Source organism: Mchenga conophoros, linkage group LG17 (assembly GCF_057382185.1).
Source record: "Mchenga conophoros isolate Kocher_MC1m ecotype Shallow Benthic linkage group LG17, M_conophoros_male_GT1.1, whole genome shotgun sequence".
NCBI classification, from domain to species: Eukaryota; Metazoa; Chordata; class Actinopteri; order Cichliformes; family Cichlidae; genus Mchenga; species Mchenga conophoros.
Window position 1 is genome coordinate 1,330,528 of NC_140542.1, and position 18,471 is coordinate 1,348,998.

The 18,471-nt window shown below is 41.9% G+C and overlaps 1 protein-coding gene across 2 annotated transcripts; it reads right to left on the minus strand.

Annotated features, from left to right (window-relative positions):
* Window positions 1–683: 683 nt before the first annotated feature.
* On the minus strand, window positions 684–17,673 carry LOC146554823 (uncharacterized). Of its 2 annotated transcripts, none has more exons than XM_085251957.1 (6): window positions 17,353–17,673; window positions 6,070–6,266; window positions 5,923–5,992; window positions 5,751–5,841; window positions 5,461–5,570; window positions 684–2,635 (listed from the first exon to the last, which is right to left on the minus strand). In XM_085251957.1, exons 1-6 carry the CDS (start codon window positions 17,492–17,494, stop codon window positions 2,298–2,300), a joined length of 948 nt encoding a protein of 315 aa, XP_085108083.1. In that variant the 5' UTR covers window positions 17,495–17,673; the 3' UTR covers window positions 684–2,297. The 2 variants fall into 2 exon arrangements, with proteins under 2 accessions (XP_085108083.1, XP_085108082.1); XM_085251956.1 differs by having other exon boundaries at window positions 6,070–6,269.
* Between the last annotated feature and the right edge of the window lie 798 nt (window positions 17,674–18,471).

The following is an 18,471-nucleotide window of genomic DNA, read 5'->3' on the forward strand; positions in this document are numbered from 1 at the left end:
CAAAGCTGGTGCCAGGAGTCTAGCGGGTCCATCTGAACAAAAGGCTCTCATACTCAAAGAGATATACGTGTGTTTGCTATACCATATAACAAGAGAAGATAGGACCTCTCTTATACTCCCAGAGTGCTCTCTAATGCACACAAAGTTTGCAGACTATCAAGGATCAAACCTCTACCAATCTACAACTAATTATAAAACTCTAAGCATATATAAGTAAATATTTCTAAGCATAAATGACAATCAACAATACAAAACCTAACAGTTTCCGTTACGGATCGGGTAGCGACAGTGACAGACCGCATTTGGAGTACACTTCGGATTGGGACAGCCGTCGTCGCGTCGCTGTGACGTAATAGGTCTTTCAATGCGTACTCCGAAGCGTGCGGTCGCTGGATTGGGACACAGCCTCTGTCTCGAGCCTTGCTGTTCTCATATTGTTCCCTGCCACTGAGAGTACACCTTGGATGGTTCTGTAGAGAACAGCTGGTTTATTCTCCTGCCTTCTCTCTCTCTGGCGTATCTCTTCAAGCAGCTGGCCAAGGCTGTGAGTCTTGGCAGTTTTATATGTGTGTGTCGCACCATTGATGAAAACTTCTTTATAAGTGACATGAAGGCGAAAATATCGAATGATCCAGCATCGTTTCATATTCACTGAAACTCCGAAAACAAGCAGAACCAAAGAATGACATTGAATTATTTTTATTTCATTCTAAGCCGAGCCAAGTTTAACGACTCAGCAGACACACAAAACACACAACCTTCATTACACAAATGTTAATATGCATAATAGGAACATAACAATATGAAACATGTAAGTAGGTTAAGGCAGACATTAGTGCTTTCCAAAACGTGTTGATGAGTAGTTGGTGTCAGAACTGTGACGTCTTGTTTTTTTATTTCTTCACATATAAGGCAAAGTCGTGCTTTGGTCTGACAACAGACAGTAAAGACCATCGCTCAGGGCAGCCTCTATTATTTTAAAGTCATTCGATTCATTTTACTACATCGGCATTAGTCCCACATGGAGCAAATTTAGATGCAAACCACACACACATGCTTAATATAACCATAGCTTCATTTGTGGAAGTACTACTTGCCATTAGCTCATATCAGCAAAAAGACAGAAGAGAAGCTGCCTTCAAACTACTGAGAACCCAAAAGCAGTCTGAGGTGCACAGGAGCCTCGTCACAGTAAGCTCTGACTGTTAAAATGTCATCAGATAAATATTTAAATAAATAACAGCAAGAAGAGGTAAAGTGATGACTCGTGCTGACAGAAATGAAACATAAGGTCAAATGTTTCTATCATACCAGGTGAGGGTCATTGTGGCGTGCATTCACCGCGTACACACAAGGAAGTCACACATGCAATGTTTTCATGTATAAACAACTTTCCACACGTTGGACATATTTTTAGTTCCAAAAGGATCCAGCAGCAGCACTTGGTCATTTCCATTAGCACAGAGGGGATTTAGATCAACATGTTCTTTATGGGGAAGAAATCCTGAAACTATCAGACTCCGCACGAGCGCAGCTAAACCCAGCTGTCAAATCACAACTAGGCCGAAAGCAATCTGAGGGTGGCAGCACAGCCCTGCACTAGAGTCCGGTCGTCCTGCTTCATGGTGAGAACAACAAGCGCACAAGCAGACACGGTGCTTTGTCTCTGCAGGCTGAGCAAACAGCCGGCACAAGCTGCCCCACTGGTAGGTAAACACAACGTGTTTGCATTTAAATATTCAAGTAAGAGCAAAATTAAAATGAATGTCAGGAGTAGATCCGATCAGTGTATAAAAAGCTTAAACAACCTGTTGTCTCTAATTTTCGCTACAGCACAAAGAAGAGAAGCCAAATGTGCGGTGGCTGAGTCTGTACAGGCGACAGGACGCAGACAAAGTTAGACTGCGTAGCATCACTGACAGACTCTGTTAGGATGCAACAGGATGAATTTAAAAAAACATTTTAGGAACATGGAAACTCCTTAATGGGAATCTTTGAGCCTCGTTGAACCTTTTACCTTGTGTAACTGCAAACTGGCACCATTGACTTTATAGGCCGAACTGACTACAAGCTGAATCTTGAGTGTCTTTGTTGCTAAGATTCTTTAAATTCATGGTGGAGCTGAGGAGAAAACAAGATCAGACCAAAGTGCCATCTCCATCTTTGGGAACATGTTACCAGGCTTTCTTTTCCTAAAGACTCTATCATACGTCTTGATGAATATGCAGACAGGCTTTTGGGAAACATCTGAAGCATTTTTAAAGAATAAATATTTGTAATAATGTCACAGTCCAGGTTCATTCAGGCCTGTTGCGTCGCCTGAGGCCGGACACGAGCTGCTCCGCCCCAATCTCCTCCGTCTCACGTGAGGCTTGTAAAGAGGGTATGAGCTCCGAGTGTTCCCACCCTCCTTCCTCCTCTTCTTCCTCTCTGTCACATTCTTCCACTGTTTCGTCTCCATCATATTCCTCTGGTCTCACTTCCTTCGTCTCTTCACCTTCTGCTTCATGCTTAATGTCTGAATGCTCTTCAGAAACTCTTGCAGTAGGCTCTGCTTTCTCGCTGGACGGCTGCTTGTCTGAAGTATCACTTGCCCCAAGGGACTCAATCAGGTCGTCCAGATTACGCTCGCCACCTGGAACAAAGAAGCTGATTAAAGAACAACATTTCTTCTTGTGCACGTACCGGAGAGCCAGCAATAAGCTTTATGAGTCAGGACTACACATGACATTGCATGTTCCACTCAAAGATATTTTTGTGACCAGTTCAACACCTCGACTTACTCAAGTTTGCCAAACATTTACAGCAAAGTTGTAGCAAATTTACTGAACAGTATTTCTTATTTTGCACCTAATGTGTGTGATAGGAGGAGCGCCTAGAGTTTCAAATCTCTGCCCTCTCTACTCCGCGTGCTTAGAGCCACATGTTTTCATTACTAACATTATTGAAACACAGCAGAACTGAAGTGAACTTGATGACAGGAGGACCAAAATCTGCAGATATCTTGTTTTTACAGCGAGCGGTGGATTTCAGTGTTACATCTCTCCGTGCCTTTTCTCAGCAGTGTGCACACAGAGCAACTTCCTGTGAAAGGTGGTGTCAGTCAAAATGCAGCTATAGCAGGGCTGTATTAGTGCGTTCGATTGTGTGGCTGCTGGTTAAATTCATATGCACAACATTCTCAAACCAAGCTGTCCTCTTTGCATTTGACAAGACAAAGACAAACAATTTTATAAGCCAGAAGTGAATCGAGTGCTGTCACTCCGTTTCACTCTTTAATTTGTAGTAATAATAATGTTACAGTGTCGCGGCACAGAATTCAGTTTCAGGCTAAGAAAGAAAAGGAGACGAGATCAGATTCCTTAAAGAGTATCTGCTGTGATGGCGTTTTGTTGCTCCGACAGTCTAAATGTCCATGCTGCGATGATGCAGGGAATGACAGGTTAGTGCGGCTGCTCCTCTCCGTCAGCTCTGACGCCAACACTGAGCGTAGTATTTCTGCTTCGACACATCACACGTGTCAGCTGATTATCTGCAGAAATGGTTTTTAATAACGAATCCTGTGGTGAGCAGAGTCTCTACCAAAGCTCAGCCACAGGTTTTTAGTTGCTTTGTTTTAAAACAACTAAAAACATCTTTTTAAAATTGCATTTCGTTAACTTTTGTCTGTTTTTGTTTTATACTGTGTCATCTCTGAAGCACTTTGTGATCTATGAAGGTGCTATATGAATAACATTAATGACTTTTATTCAGCCTCCTTTCATGTATCTACACTTGTGTAAACACACTGATTTCAGAGTAAAGGTGCATTTTTACTCTACTCGCTCCCTCATTTGCTCCCCAGGTTGCTCGTGGCAGATTGCTGTTCGTTAACGAAGTAAACGAGTTACCTTTGTTTGTTTCTAAATGTGTGAATGAGAGACTGGCCCCACTCTGTAGCTGAGACACGCCTGCCTCTGGCACAGCATAACTATTCATCGCTGTTGAAAGATGATCGCAGACTGATGTACCAAAGTGGGTTTGAAGATCACATAAACTCAGTTTTGATTTTGTGGAAGTAGAAGCAATGGACAGGATCCAGAGGAACAAATGTCAATTAAAAAGGGAGAGTACGCTCCACCAACACGTGAGGCTGTGGAGCCTTCAACTGGAAACTGCTTGGCTGAAATTGGACACCCAGCTGCCATCCACAGAGATGATGCATGTAAAGCGTGAGGTTTGTGGTCAAACAGCAGAGTGCACACTATAAGGGCTTACAGCGAGATCTCCAGGATGTGGCTAAAAATGGTGCAAGAAAAGGCACACAGGCCAAACTGAATCAGACGTGCTTTTTGATTCTCACGGGTGGAGTGGTGGAATATTTGGGTCACACCTTCAGTTTTAGGAAGAGAAACCTGAGGAGAGAGCGACACCAACCAACCCTGCAGCCCACTCTGCTCTGCTGTCAGGTGTGACTGTGGTTGTCAGCTTCAACCACCTGATTTTAAAACACAGCCCACAGTCTTCACGCCACACGCAGGATGGATATCGAACAGTGCTGAATGCTGAGTTACTGCAAACCCAACGCTGACCATAAATGCAAAACAGAGAGAAACGAGTCGGCATCCCGGTCCTGACCTGCCTCGCATCAGCCACACACGCCTCTCCTTTCACAGGAGACCTAGAGTTAGACACTGATACACTACACAGTGTAGTGTATCAGTGTAGTGTATCAGTGTATCAGTGTAGTGTATCAGTGTACACTACAGTGTACACTACACGATACACTACGGTGCACTGCATCAAGATTTCCTCTCATGGACTGATCTGTGCAGGCGCTGATGTAGAAACATTTCTTTAAGCAATCAGTGATTTATTCAGACTTTTGCACCTGAATTTATTGAGTTTGTGAACAAACTTAGAAGTGCCTCTCACCATGCGTACAAACAAATGTCACCATCACTACAGTAACATCAGCTTTGAGTGATCCTGTATTTCAGCCACAGCCTCTCTTTTAAAAGATGTCCTCGCTGCAGCGTGGACCCTTTTACAAAGCCTGTCTGGGTCACTTTCCCCACTCACTCTTTCTCCTCTGGTGGGTCAGCTCTGCTTATACAGAGACATGTGGGCGTGCCACGTGCAGACAATATGCAGATTCCACAGGCTGGTCGAATTCACTAACATGACACGACAGCAAGAACAAAACAGGCTTTGTTAATGAGGACCATTGTTCTCAACTATCAAACATATCACGCTCCTTCAAACATCGACGATGTGCAGTAACAGTGTAAATCAAACACTGAGAGCGTTCTCCTCATTCGTCAGTAAGAACAATAGAAACTGGGATGTGTTTCTATTTTGCACACAATCTGAAAACAGCAACCACACAGTCTAGAGTCAGGTCTGCAACACCTGACAAATTCACTCTGATCACCACAAAGTGACTGAATTATGCTGCACGGTTAAAAACAAACAACCCACTGGTGGCATGGAGGGGTGGACAGTCCATTCCTCTCTTCTTCATCAGGTACCGAATGGTCTGCAGCTGAGACATGATCTCATTCTTCTGTTCCTGGGCCACCGACTTCACGCTGGAGGAACAAAAGAGAAGAGACGATTCTCACAGGGTCTGTGTTTGTCATAACGGCCGTTTTATTACATGAAACTAAAGTCAGGTGATCAGCTCCACGCCGTCCTGCAGGCGGGTTAGAGTCATGTTTGAGAGCTGTGTGGGGAACACCTGGAGAAACCTGACTGGGAAGGTCACTCACCAGTTGGTCAGCGGGTCCAGCTGGGTGAGGATGGAATTGAGCATCCTCTCTGTCTGTGCAAGCCTTTGTTCCAGCTCGTTCAACTGGTTCTCTGCATGAAAGCAAACACACACGATGGGGAAACCACGACTGAAACCAAATAAAACGTGCAAACACAAATCCTGACACACACCTGCCTCCATGGATTTTTTGGCCCCTTTTGCAAACTTGTCCTTTTGGGCCTTGTCGTCTGTAGACCTGATCTGGAACAAAAACAAACATGACGGTTCAAACTGTAGATGCTATCCGAGACCTGAGGTGCTGCAGTGTACGTAGTTACCTTCAAAAACTTGTATGCTGCAAACACTCCCACTCCAATGGCGTAGAGCGGCATCAGCGTGAACACGTAGCCCTTATTGCTGCTCGATTTGTATTTGTCACTCTTCAGCTCTTGCTCCACCCGTTTCTTCATCTGCTGTAAGTTCTCCGGGGACTGGCCGGCGCCGTTCATATTGATGGGCTGACCTCGCGCTGGGCCTGCTGACACAACATCGTGACGGACGTCAGAGACACGCTAAGAAACCGTATTCATGGCACATGAGCACCGTTCCAAATCGTTTGTCTTAAAGCAGATAGTGAGGTGAGGGTCAGGGGTGTTACCAACAAGCCACGGTAGGGGTTTAAGTCACATGTTTACGTAGTGCTGTATGACAGTAGGAGTTTTATAGTGCAATCATCTGCTGTTAAAGGCCGTTCATGCACCACCCTGCTTTTACAGCCTTTCATAGTTTACTTAGTGATAGTTCATCTCGAAACAGCTACTTTCAGGCTGTTTCCTGACAGGTGACGATGACAGACAAATGTCAGCATCACATTTTATGGACTGGATTGGAACAGGCACCCATGATCACCATAAGAAGTGTGATTACTGTGTGAAGGAGTCCAATGAGACTGTGTGTGCGTGTGTGTGTGTAAGATTCAAGCTTCAATAATCATATTTGCTAAAGACCTCCTGCAAACAGAAAAGGTCTCCGAGTCATGATGTCATCTAGGGCTGCTCGATTATGGCAAAAATGATAATCACGATTATTTTCACTGAAATTGAGATCGCGATTATTTGACGATATTTATTTAACCCTTACGACCTACTATAGAACCAAGTCCACCAGAGCTTATATTATTTTTTTACATGTTGTAGTGCCATTTGTGGGAGCATTTCAATTTGCTATGCAACTGTTATAGCCCATATTTTAATAATATGTATGCATTAAGTGCATAGTAATTACATTAATTGCAAAAAAGTGCAATAAACTACAAAAAATTAGAAAATCGTTTTTGTTTTTTTTACATATATTTCTACTTGGAGAAATTTAAGAGGTTTATCCCTCAAAACTTTAAATACAAAAAAGTTGCAAAAAATAGTTTACAACAACAGGAAATTTATTTTGAGTGTCTTCATAGTTTTATTTTGGAGATACAGCAATTTTTATATACACTGCAGGAAAAACGAAAAAAAACAATCCTATGATGCAAATTTGCAAAGAAAACAGCAGGTGCATCAAAATAAACTATTTACAGCAGTGCAATATGAGTCCTAAGCATCACAGAAACTATTCAGAAAAGTCAAACATGACCAGTATAGGCTTTTAAGGCCTACAAGTACAAAAACTACAATTTCCGCGAAAATGACGTCACTTCCGGTTTCGGGCAGGAAATGGCGGACATGCGACAGTTCGCGCTGACGTCTGTTTCACTGTGGGAAGTGTTACGAACAGCTGATCAGATCGGCAAAGCGTGTTTCTGGAATATTATGTTTTTGTTCCTGCAAGAGCTTTTTATGCAGTTTTTGCAAAGCTATATGTGGAAGGAAACCGTGACCGAGGACAAGCTGATGGCATCAGATGTAAGTACAACTCCTCCGGTTTCATATGCAAAACAAATTATTGCGCTAGCTTACACGGTTCAGGTTCTACAGGGATTTAAAAATAGTTACACAAAACAGAGCGTGCTGCTCTGACCGGCTTTAAAGGGTTAACAATGACTTTAAAAAATAATATAACATAGTGTGCAACACCACTGAAGTTTTTTTTACCTCTCTTTTCAACCAACGGCAGTCACTCTCCTCTCCAAATAACTCCTGCTTAGCTTTCCAAGCTTCCCTCGGGTCCTCTTAATCAGCGGTCTCCAACCTTTTTTGCGCCACGACCGGTTTATGCCCGACAATATTTTCACGACCGGCCTTTAAGGTGTCGCGGATAAACGAGGGAGGGGCTAATAATCGGCTCAGTCATTTTTAATGATCGTTGAAAGCCCAGATTGTAATCGTGATTAAAATTCGATTAATTGAGCAGCCCTAATGTCATCACCAGCCGACCCGTCACACGTCGTGCAGCATCCTCACACTCTGCTTCCACAGGTCCTTTCTTGGCACCCTCTCATATGTTTTCTCTACACAGTACACAACAAGTGCACAAACATACACATAAGGAACACGTAGACGACGATGTGTAGACGATCAGTGTCAAACACTGTGTGCGGCAGTACTCTGCAACTAGACACCGGTGCTGGGAATCTTGACGCTCCATTTGGCCACGGATTTGAACTGACCTCAGTCCTAATGCCACTTAATGGGGGCAACACATATAATCATCATCATCATCGTTTAAGCCACATCTAATGTGCTGCTACATCACCACATCCGTCACCTCTTCCTCTAGCACGTGGAAGGCTTTTCAGAGCAGGTTGCTCCGTTTGCACAAAGCTGTATGAAACCCGGGAGGACGTCATTTTACACGGGAAGCTTTGCCCTGCAGGGCCTTTCAAAGGTTTACTGCTGTTTTTGACAGTTTCTGGGAGGCTGAGAACTTACACTGCACTGTTGGAAACAGTTTTGATGCTGTTTTGTTGCAAATTGTGCACAATAATGTTTATTTTCATTTTTCTTGCAGTTTATCAAAATGAGTGCATCTCAAAAATGAAACTATGAAGATGCTCAGAATAAATTTTCTATGCTTTGAAACTATTTTATGCAGCTTGTTTTGTATTTACAGATCTGGGAGATCAAACTCTGTAATTTCTCTAACTAGAAATATGTGTAAACAAACAAAAACTATTTTTGGAGTTTATTGTTTTTGCAATTTCCTGTAGACTAATTACACATCATTACAATTTGGGATATACTGCTTGTATTGATGTATAGCAACTTGAAAAGTCCAAAATGGCACTACAGCATGTAAAAATGTAAAAATGCAAAGCTCTGGTGGACTTGAATAGAATAGAATAGAATAGAATAATCCTTTAATTGTCCCACAAGGGGAAATTTGGATGTAACAGCAGCAATAAAGACAAATACAAACAAACAGTACACAGGACACAGAACAGAAACATACACAATTTTTACATATTTACATCAAGGACAATGGTTACTATAAACAGTGAGTACTGTACAGTTATTAAATTAAATAAAATTAACTACAGATAAGAGGCAAAGCAGGTTGTAGTGCGAATCGGTTAATAAAATAAAATAGTGCAGTTACAGATGTAAACATCTATGTTTGTTAGGAGCAGTTCTGATTGTGCAGTCTGACAGCTGCAGGGAGGAAGGACCTGCAGAAACGCTCCTTCGTGCATCGAGGATGCAGCAGTCTGTCACTCTCTCTGCAGCAACATCTGCATGCATGGGAGGGGGAGACTCTGTCCATCAGAGATGTTATTTTGGCCAGAGTCCTTCTGTCTCCACCACCTGCACTGGGTCCAGGGTGCATTACAGAACAGAGCTGGCCTTCCTCATGAGTTTATCCAGCCTCTTCCTCTCAGCTGCAGATAAACCGCTGCTCCAACATACAACACTAAAAAATGACAGATGCCACCACAGAGTCATAGAAGGTCTTTAAAAGCGCTCCCTGGACTCCAAATGACCTCAGCAGGTAGCGTCTGCTCTGACCCTTCCTGTACAGAGCATCAGTGTTGTGGCTCCAGTTTATTATTCAGGTGGACACCCAGGTACCTATAAGAGTCCACTATCTCAATGTCCACTCCCTGGATGTTCACTGGTGTCAGTGTGGTGGGTCTGCGTCTCCGGAAGTCCACCACCAACTCCTTGGTTTTCCCGGCGTTGATCAGCAGGTGGTTCTGCTGACACCAGTCCACAAAGTCCAGAGTCCACTGTCTGTACTCTGAGTCGTCCTCACCTGTGATGAGGCGACTATGGCAGAGTCGTCAGAGAACTTCTGTAGGTGGCAGCGTGGGGAGTTGATGGAGACGTCTGCGGTGTAGAGGGTGAAGAGGAACGGTGCCAGCACAATGTGGGGCCCCCGTACTGCAGACCAGCCTGTCAGAGACACAGCCCTGTGTCCTCACATACTGTGGACGTTCTGTGAGGTAGTCCAGCATCCACTGGGACATGTCCACTCGTCCACAAGGGTTAAAGGGTTAACCAATGAACCCTACGACACCACACACACCCAGTCCACACAGACAGCCTGATGGTGGAGTTGATCTCAGGACCTTCATGCTGTGAGGCAACAGTGCTAACCACCACAGACAGATGAAGGCTGGGGGTTTGAGCACAGTGGAGAAGCAGGCAGGTTTGTGGCTGTGCAGAGCAGCCACAAACCTGCCTGCTGACCCTGAGCACAGGAGTGTGGAGAACTCACCATCCAGGCAAATAAAGAGTGGGCAGAGCAGCCAAAGGTTTGAGGGCTGTGAGCAGGTGAAGCTGCAGACTGAGGCGGAGCGCTGGATGAGAGACTGCAGGTTCTGGTCAGACGTGGCTGAGATGATGAACTCTACTTTTACAATCATTATTTCAAACGTGTTTCTTACATTTTTGTAGCTAGCTGTGAAGTCAGTATTAAAATGTAGGCAGTGCTCTGGTTTTTATCTTTAATCCCACACACTAGAGCTGCTCGATATAACGATATATATCGGATGATGATATAAAAACATCTATTGTTTCATTTTACGCTATCGTTTGTTTCGTGGTGTCGTAAAATAAACTGTTTGCAGTAGAGCTGGGCGATATAAGATTTTTTCATATCACGATATGTTTTTTTCATTTCAGGCGATAACGATATCTATCACGATATCAGCCAAATAACTATATTTGTAAGATTTAAATGTGCCGTTGCTCACAAGTAAAATGTGAAATAATCAGCAGCTTGTTTTGATTTAAATATTTATTTCCCATAATAAGTTCAACAGGGTAGATGTACTTAAGGAACACGAGACTTTTTCAGATAAATAAAGGCAAATATTGCAAACTACACAAAAGGCAGCCGCTAAAGCGTTTAAGTTTCAAAATAGAACAAACGAAACAGACTAAACTGTCAATTCCACTTAGAAACAAAATATTAATTCTAAAAATAAATCTTAGTTTGTTTTACAGAAGAACAGACAAAACTGACTAACTTTTGTCAATATCAAATAAACTGAGAACTAAAAGGAAATTCTCAATCTCTCCTTGTTGTATAGCTGAGCTTTTCAAACAGTTTTAACAGTTACTTTAGTCTGACAAAAGCCGAATGACGAATTAGCGCTTCCAGTCAGAGACTGAGGCTACGTCCACACGTACACGGGTATTTTTGAAAACGGAGATTTTCCGTTTTCGTTTTAAAAAAATAATCCCGTCCACACTTAAAGGCAGAAATGAAGGAAAACGCTGCTATGAACATGCCAAAGCAGCAGGTGGCGCTAGATTCCTAACCGTGCAGAAATGTTGGCCAATCAGAAGTCTAGAAGCCTCGGTGGGAAAAAGTAAACAAAGCTGGGGCATAGAAGCAGAACCGAGTCGTATGTGTGGAGGGACAGTAACTGTGTGTATATGTAAGCATTTAAAAACTGCAGAGAGTAGAATTAACAGTATTGTAGAAATTCATTTCACCGAAACAATAACGTTGCGCACAGTGTGGCGTCAAAAAATGCGCACACCTTTGACGCTGCGTTTTCTCCATTTTTCTAGTCCACGCGTAAATGCAAAAACTGAGTTTTCAAAAATCTTCGTTTTCAGTGACCAAAGACGCCGTTTACGTGTAAACGCATAGAAAAATCTGCGTTTTCAAAAATACCCGTGGACGTGTGGACGTAGCGCATGCACCAGTTTATTGTATTTCCAGACTTGCTTTCGGCACAATTTACAGTGAACGCTACTCTGTTTTTTGTCAGACTTGAAATTAGGGCTGCTCAATTAATCGAATTTTAATCACGATTACGATCTGGGCTTTCAACGATCATTAAAAATGACTGAGCCGATTATTAGCCCCTCCCTCATTTATCCGCGACACCTTAAAGGCCGGTCGTGAAAATATTGTCGGGCATAAACCGTCCGTGGCGCAAAAAAGGGTGGAGACCGCTGATTAAGAGGACCCGAGGGAAGCTCAGAAAGCTAAGCAGGAGTTATTTGGAGAGGAGAGTGACTGCTGTTGGTTGAAAAGAGAGGTAAAAAAAACTTCAGTGGTGTTGCACACTATTTTATATTATTTTTTAAAGTCATTGTTAACCCTTTAAAGCCGGTCAGAGCAGCACGCTCTGTTTTGTGTAACTATTTTTAAATCCCTGTAGAACCAGAACCGTGTAAGCTAGCGCAATGATTTTTTTTGCATATGAAACCGGAGGAGTTGTACTTACATCTGATGCCATCAGCTTGTCCTCGGTCACGGTTTCCTTCCACATATAGCTTTGCAAAAACTGCATAAAAAGCTCTTGCAGGAACAAAAACATAATATTCCAGAAACACGCTTTGCCGATCTGATCAGCTGTTCTTAACACTTCCCACAGTGAAACAGACGTCAGCGCGAACTGTCGCATGTCCGCCATTTCCTGCCCGAAACCGGAAGTGACGTCATTTTCGCGGAAATGTAGTTTTTTGTACTTGTAGGCCTTAAAAGCCTACACTGGTCATGTTTGACTTTTCTGAATAGTTTCTGGGATGCTTAGGACTCATATTGCACTGCTGGAAATATTTTATTTTGATGCACCTGCTGTTTTCTTTGAAAATTTGCATCATAGGATTGTTTTTTCGTTTTTCCTGCAGTATATAAAAATTGGTGTATCTCCAAAATAAAACTATGAAGACACTCAAAATAAATTTCCTGTTGTTGTAAACTATTTTTTGCAACTTTTTTGTATTTAAAGTTTTGAGGGATAAACCTCTTAAATTTCTCCAAGTAGAAATATATGTAAAAAAAACAAAAACGATTTTCAATTTTTTTGTAGTTTATTGCACTTTTTTGCAATTAATGTAATTACTATGGACTTAATGCATACATATTATTAAAATATGGGCTATAACAGTTGCATAGCAAATTGAAATGCTCCCACAAACGGCACTACAACATGTAAAAATATAATATAAGCTCTGGCGGACTTGGTTCTATAGTAGGTCTTAAAGGGTTAAATAAATATCGTCAAATAATCGAGATCTCAATTTCAGTGAAAATAATCGTGATTATCATTTTTGACATAATCGAGCAGCCCTACTTGAAATAGCCGAAATACCTCCACACTACGGAGCTTCTGTGGCTCTTCCGTTCGACAATCTCTCTGGCATTGGAACCATCATCTGTTTTCTCCTCTGTAACCTTCGGTCACGCTCGGTTGATTTTTCTAGTCGGCGCACTCATTTCCTCCATTACGCGCTGGCTGCTTCCCAAACAAATACACATGTGCGGCTTGGCACTTGTGCTGTACGTAACAAGTCACGTGACGCTGCGGCTGTGATTGGTTCGGCTCTGCGCTACGTAATTTGGATTGGCTGTTCTTTTTTTTTTTTTTTTTTTAAGAGGACAAGAGCGGTGAGGTCTATCGCGATAGTTTAATTTTTCTATCGAGAAAAAGTTATATCGCGATACATATCGTTATATCGCCCAGCTCTAGTTTACAGCTATATTTTTTCATGGTTTTGATGTCACTGTAGTGGTTATATTCATTTCTTAAAGTTCTCTCTTTCTCTTATATTTAATATAACCACACTACAGATGGACAAGCGCCTGTTTTTATGAGTTGTCGTTAGCAACAACGACGGTAAAACCATCGTGTGTCCGCTTGTTTATGTTCCACATAAACCTTTCACAATAAAGCTCAAGATCCTGTTGAGACTTTTCAAAATAAATGGAATCACATGAAAGAGCAGATTATTTACGGATGAGAAGTAAAAAAGAGCCGCCAAGTGCTAAAAAATAAACCTTAGACTCAAACGTTAGAACAGGCTTCTCCCCGCAGCACGCCGTGTAATAAATACTCACAAAGAAAACGGCGCCGTTACAACTTATGTCTAAAAATGTATCGTTTCATGCATCGGTTAGACCAGCGGTCCCCAACCTGATTCGTCATTCGGCTTTTGTCAGACTAAAGTAACTGTTAAAACTGTTTGAAAAGCTCAGCTATACAACAAGGAGAGATTGAGAATTTCCTTTTAGTTCTCAGTTTATTTGATATTGACAAAAGTTAGTCAGTTTTGTCTGTTCTTCTGTAAAACAAACTAAGATTTATTTTTAGAATTAATATTTTGTTTCTAAGTGGAATTGACAATTTAGTCTGTTTCGTTTGTTCTATTTTGAAACTTAAACGCTTTAGCGGCTGCCTTTTGTGTAGTTTGCAATATTTGCCTTTATTTATCTGAAAAAGTCTCATGTTCCTTAAGTACATCTACCCTGTTGAACTTATTATGGGAAATAAATATTTAAATCAAAACAAGCTGCTGATTATTTCACATTTTACTTGTGAGCAACGGCACATTTAAATCTTACAAATATAGTTATTTGGCTGATATCGTGATAGATATCGTTTTGTATTGTATTGTATTGTATCTTTATTTGTTTCAGACATATAAAACAAAAAACAATATATACACACTACATATATTTTCATTTACAGATACGAATATATATGTAGATATACACACACACACGTATGTGTTCAGATAAACAAAAAATATATAATGAAATAAAACAAAATCGTCTGACAATGTAACAATGTTTGGTCTGAAAAGGAGTAGGAAGAAGTATGAACATACTTATTAATTCCTACCCCTGCTCAACATCTTATTGATCCCACATAATTCACCTAATTCCCATCATCACATACTCCACACGATACACGAGGAGAACCTATATAAACTTGGCTACCGTGACTGATATAATTTGGATATAATTTGATATTTTTATACATACAATGGGTGATCATCTTTATCGGTATCATATTCTTCCAAAATCAGTTTTCGAAGTATTTTCATGAACTTACTAATTCCTGAGCATTGCTGTAGATCTATAGTAAAACTATTCCACAGTTTTACCCCATAAATAGTGACACAAAAGGTTTTAACCTTTGACCGTGCTTTAAGAATCCTTAGATTCAATTTCCCCCTCAATTCATAGTCTCCTTCTCTGTCATAGAACATCCTCTGTATATTTCCTGGTAACATATTGTATCTGGCCTTGTACATAATTTTTGCAGTTTTATATTTTATAAGATCCATAAACTTCAGTATTTTTAATTTCAAAAACATGATGTTAGTATGGTCTCTAAATCCTGCTTTATTAATCATCCTGATTGCTTTTTTTTTAATTTTACATATTGGTTGAAGTGCAGTTTTATATGTGTTTCCCCAAATTTCCACACAGTATTCCAAATATGGCAATATAAGTGAACAATAAAGTACCCGGAGTGATTTGGAAGGCAAAAAATATTTAACTTTACTTAGTACGGAGATGCTTCTTGACAGTTTGGCTTGTATATGCTTTATGTGAGGTTTCCAGCAGATTTTGTTATCTATTATCACACCCAGAAATTTTGTATCCGAAACTTGCTCTATTTCAACATTGTTTACTAATAATTTTGCTCCTGCATCTTTTTTACAATTTCCGAATAACATAAATGTAGTTTTTTCCAAATTTAATGATAGCTTATTTCTATCAAACCATGTTTTCAGTTTAATCATTTCTTGTGTGACAATTTCCAAAAGCTGCTGTAAGTTCTCTCCAGCACAAAAAATATTTGTATCATCGTTATCGCCTGAAATGAAAAAAACATATCGTGATATGAAAAAGTCTTATATCGCCCAGCTCTACTTTTAACTCTTCATCATGGTCGTCTTCTTTAACAAAGACATGTTTTGCATCTGTTAGCTGTTGTGTTACTTGTTATACCCTTTGTTTATTAGGCTTCTGTCATATTTTAACTTTAAAATCTGTAATGACAAGGATTCAATGAAAATGAACAACTGAGCTTCATCAAGAAGACGATGTATGTGCCATTACTGCTGTTGTGGTAGTTCTAGTGTGTAAAGTAGCTGCCTTTTTGGAGGCTTTGACCTGCCAGGGTGTCTTGTTGTTCGGGCTTTATTACCCTTAATTGATAGAGGGTGAACTGGTAATTCTAAATGAATGTGAGTGGGAATGGTTGTATGTGCCTGTGTGTTAGCCCTGCGACGGACTGGCGACCCGTCCAGGCCGTACCCTGCCTCTCTCCGTGTGGTAGCTGGGAGTTGACACTTTATGTTACACGCTATCACTTGTATGTAAGCAAATGTTATCAGTTACGAAGACAGCCCTGCATCAAAGACCTTGCTTTAGTAGCTAGGAGACTGTTGCAGTTGCCCACAGTTTACATGGAAGATGCCAACTTGTCTGCAAACTTTTGCTAACGACCAACGAGCAGATGTAAAATTAGAAAAAGAGCGGCACAAACCAGAAATGGGGAATCTTGGATTTCAAAGTAAAAGCTGAGGCCAATACATTTTAAAAGGTGTAACTTTTACTCTGAAGGTAAATGGTCTCACCGCTGCTAGCCAACTTTGCAGTCGCCATGTTCCCCCTTCACCAACCTGCCAGCGATCAAAGCAATCCTAACTGGGTTTCTGAGACCGCTCCACATGCTTCTTTGCAACCAATGTCACTTTCTCACTGCCACCAAACATTCACCAGCTGGTGGAGGAATGCACATTTTTACCCACTGACTGGTGGGCTCTGGGTCTAGGTGACAGGCCTTCTTCACCTGACCCTCCAGCATGACACGTCCACACAATGCACTGACATCATTAGCAGTTACAGGACTGCAAACCCTGTAACTCTTTTGTCCTCCTCCTACAAATGAGGGCTTCAGCCATTTTCCAGCTGGATTTCTCAGGACACACTTTTTGCCCCATTCTGATGTTTCAAGTGAACGTTAACTAAAGTTCTGCAGTCCTGTAGAAACACATCAATGATGATGAATAACTGCATGAATACGCAGGTGTGCGGCTAATAAAGGCACGTGTATTTTGGGATGGAAGGACATAATTCATTAATGGCCTCCACGGCGTCACGGATGAAGGATGTCACAGACATAAATACACAAACTCACATGTGTGTACAGATCTCCACCAATCTGTCATTTCATTAGGAATAATGTGTGTAAGCTGAACCGACCGAGGGTGGATCTGATCGCACTTAAACATAAATAAGGTAGAAACACACAGAGAATGTGTAATAACTAAGTTTCACTGGAAAATTTAATATACTCGCTTTTTCCCCTCACGATAACTAGTACAACGTGAACCTCAAAGCAAATGTGGAAATCAAGCCAAATCTCGCGATAACTAGAGCAAAGTGAACCTCAGAGTGCCCAAGAACCAGTTGTATATTGCTACCTTTTCTGCTGTGACGAGCGTCCAGTTTGGCGTCCTTCGCCGCGGTCCCGCTGCCAAAGCCGTACAACCGCGGCAGCACGACAAACATGAAGAGCACGCCCGTGAAAGCCAGAGCGACTTGTTGTGATGTTGACAAAACCATCTTTCCGTAAAGCCGCGGAAGGAAGGAGCAGCGTAGCAGGCAACTAACGCTGCTAAGTGCTAAGAGAGACGCGAAACAGTAACCTCACACAGTCAGGCCAACGAGAAAACTCTCGGTAACTTGCATGAGTCCAAAACTCAGCCCGCTGCTCTGCAAAACAAGCCTCCCGGAAGCGGACGTTTTCTTCTTCTTTTTCCTGGTTTGGGTGGAGGCTGAAGAATGCACCGTAGTGCATTACTGCCCCCTACAGGAAGACAGATGAGCAGCAAACGTGAACAATGGCTCTTGTCTTAATTCAGACATGAAATGAAGCGATATTAACAGCCATGATAGTCACAGAGTAATACTTGGCCGAGGTGTTGTATTTTATTTTTGTAGTAGACTTGTTTTTATCCTGATGTTGCTGTCATTCGCTACATCGATCACTACGGCCGTCTTCTTCTGTTTGTCTACCACCACTATGTTGGTTAGCCACCACCATTTTGTCCGTCTGTATCTGGAAGTCCCACAGGATCTTAGCTCGGTCATTCTCCACCACCCTTGGGGACATCATTTAGACCTCGGGACTTCCTGGTCATATTCAGCACAGATGTTTCTGTATACTATGCAGGCTTATATACAGTTTATGTTATGGTTATGGCTTCCTTCCGCTTAGCGTACAGGTGCTGAAATTGGGGTGAAACCCTTCATGTATGGTCAGGAGCTTCCTTGTCTTGATGTCAGTGGCTTCTATCTCCTCCTTTGGCCAGCTTATTATCCCAGCAGGGTACCTGATCACGGGCAGGGCGTAGCCTGGATCTTGTTCTCAACGTTCAGCTGACTTCTCAGGACTTGCCTGACCCTCTGCAGGTACTTGTAACTGTCCTCTATGTCTGCAATGTTGCCTTCTGGTAGCTCGATCCCCTCAGTTCTGACTACCTTCCCTCTCTTTGTTATTATCCGACTGCACTTCTCCAGTCTGATGACATTCCAATGAC

What these genes read in the sequence shown, in the direction of transcription:
- LOC146554823 (XM_085251956.1), bottom strand. Translation starts at nt 17,494, where the DNA reads ATGGTTTTGTCAACATCACAACAAGTCGCTCTGGCTTTCACGGGCGTG. An exon ending in CGCTCGTCACAGCAGAAAAG is followed by an intron (nt 6,270 to 17,352) that starts GTAGCAATATAC and finishes ATGTTGTGTCAG; the next exon opens with CAGGCCCAGCGCGAGGTCAG. An exon ending in CAGCATACAAGTTTTTGAAG is followed by an intron (nt 5,993 to 6,069) that starts GTAACTACGTAC and finishes TTTTTGTTCCAG; the next exon opens with ATCAGGTCTACAGACGACAA.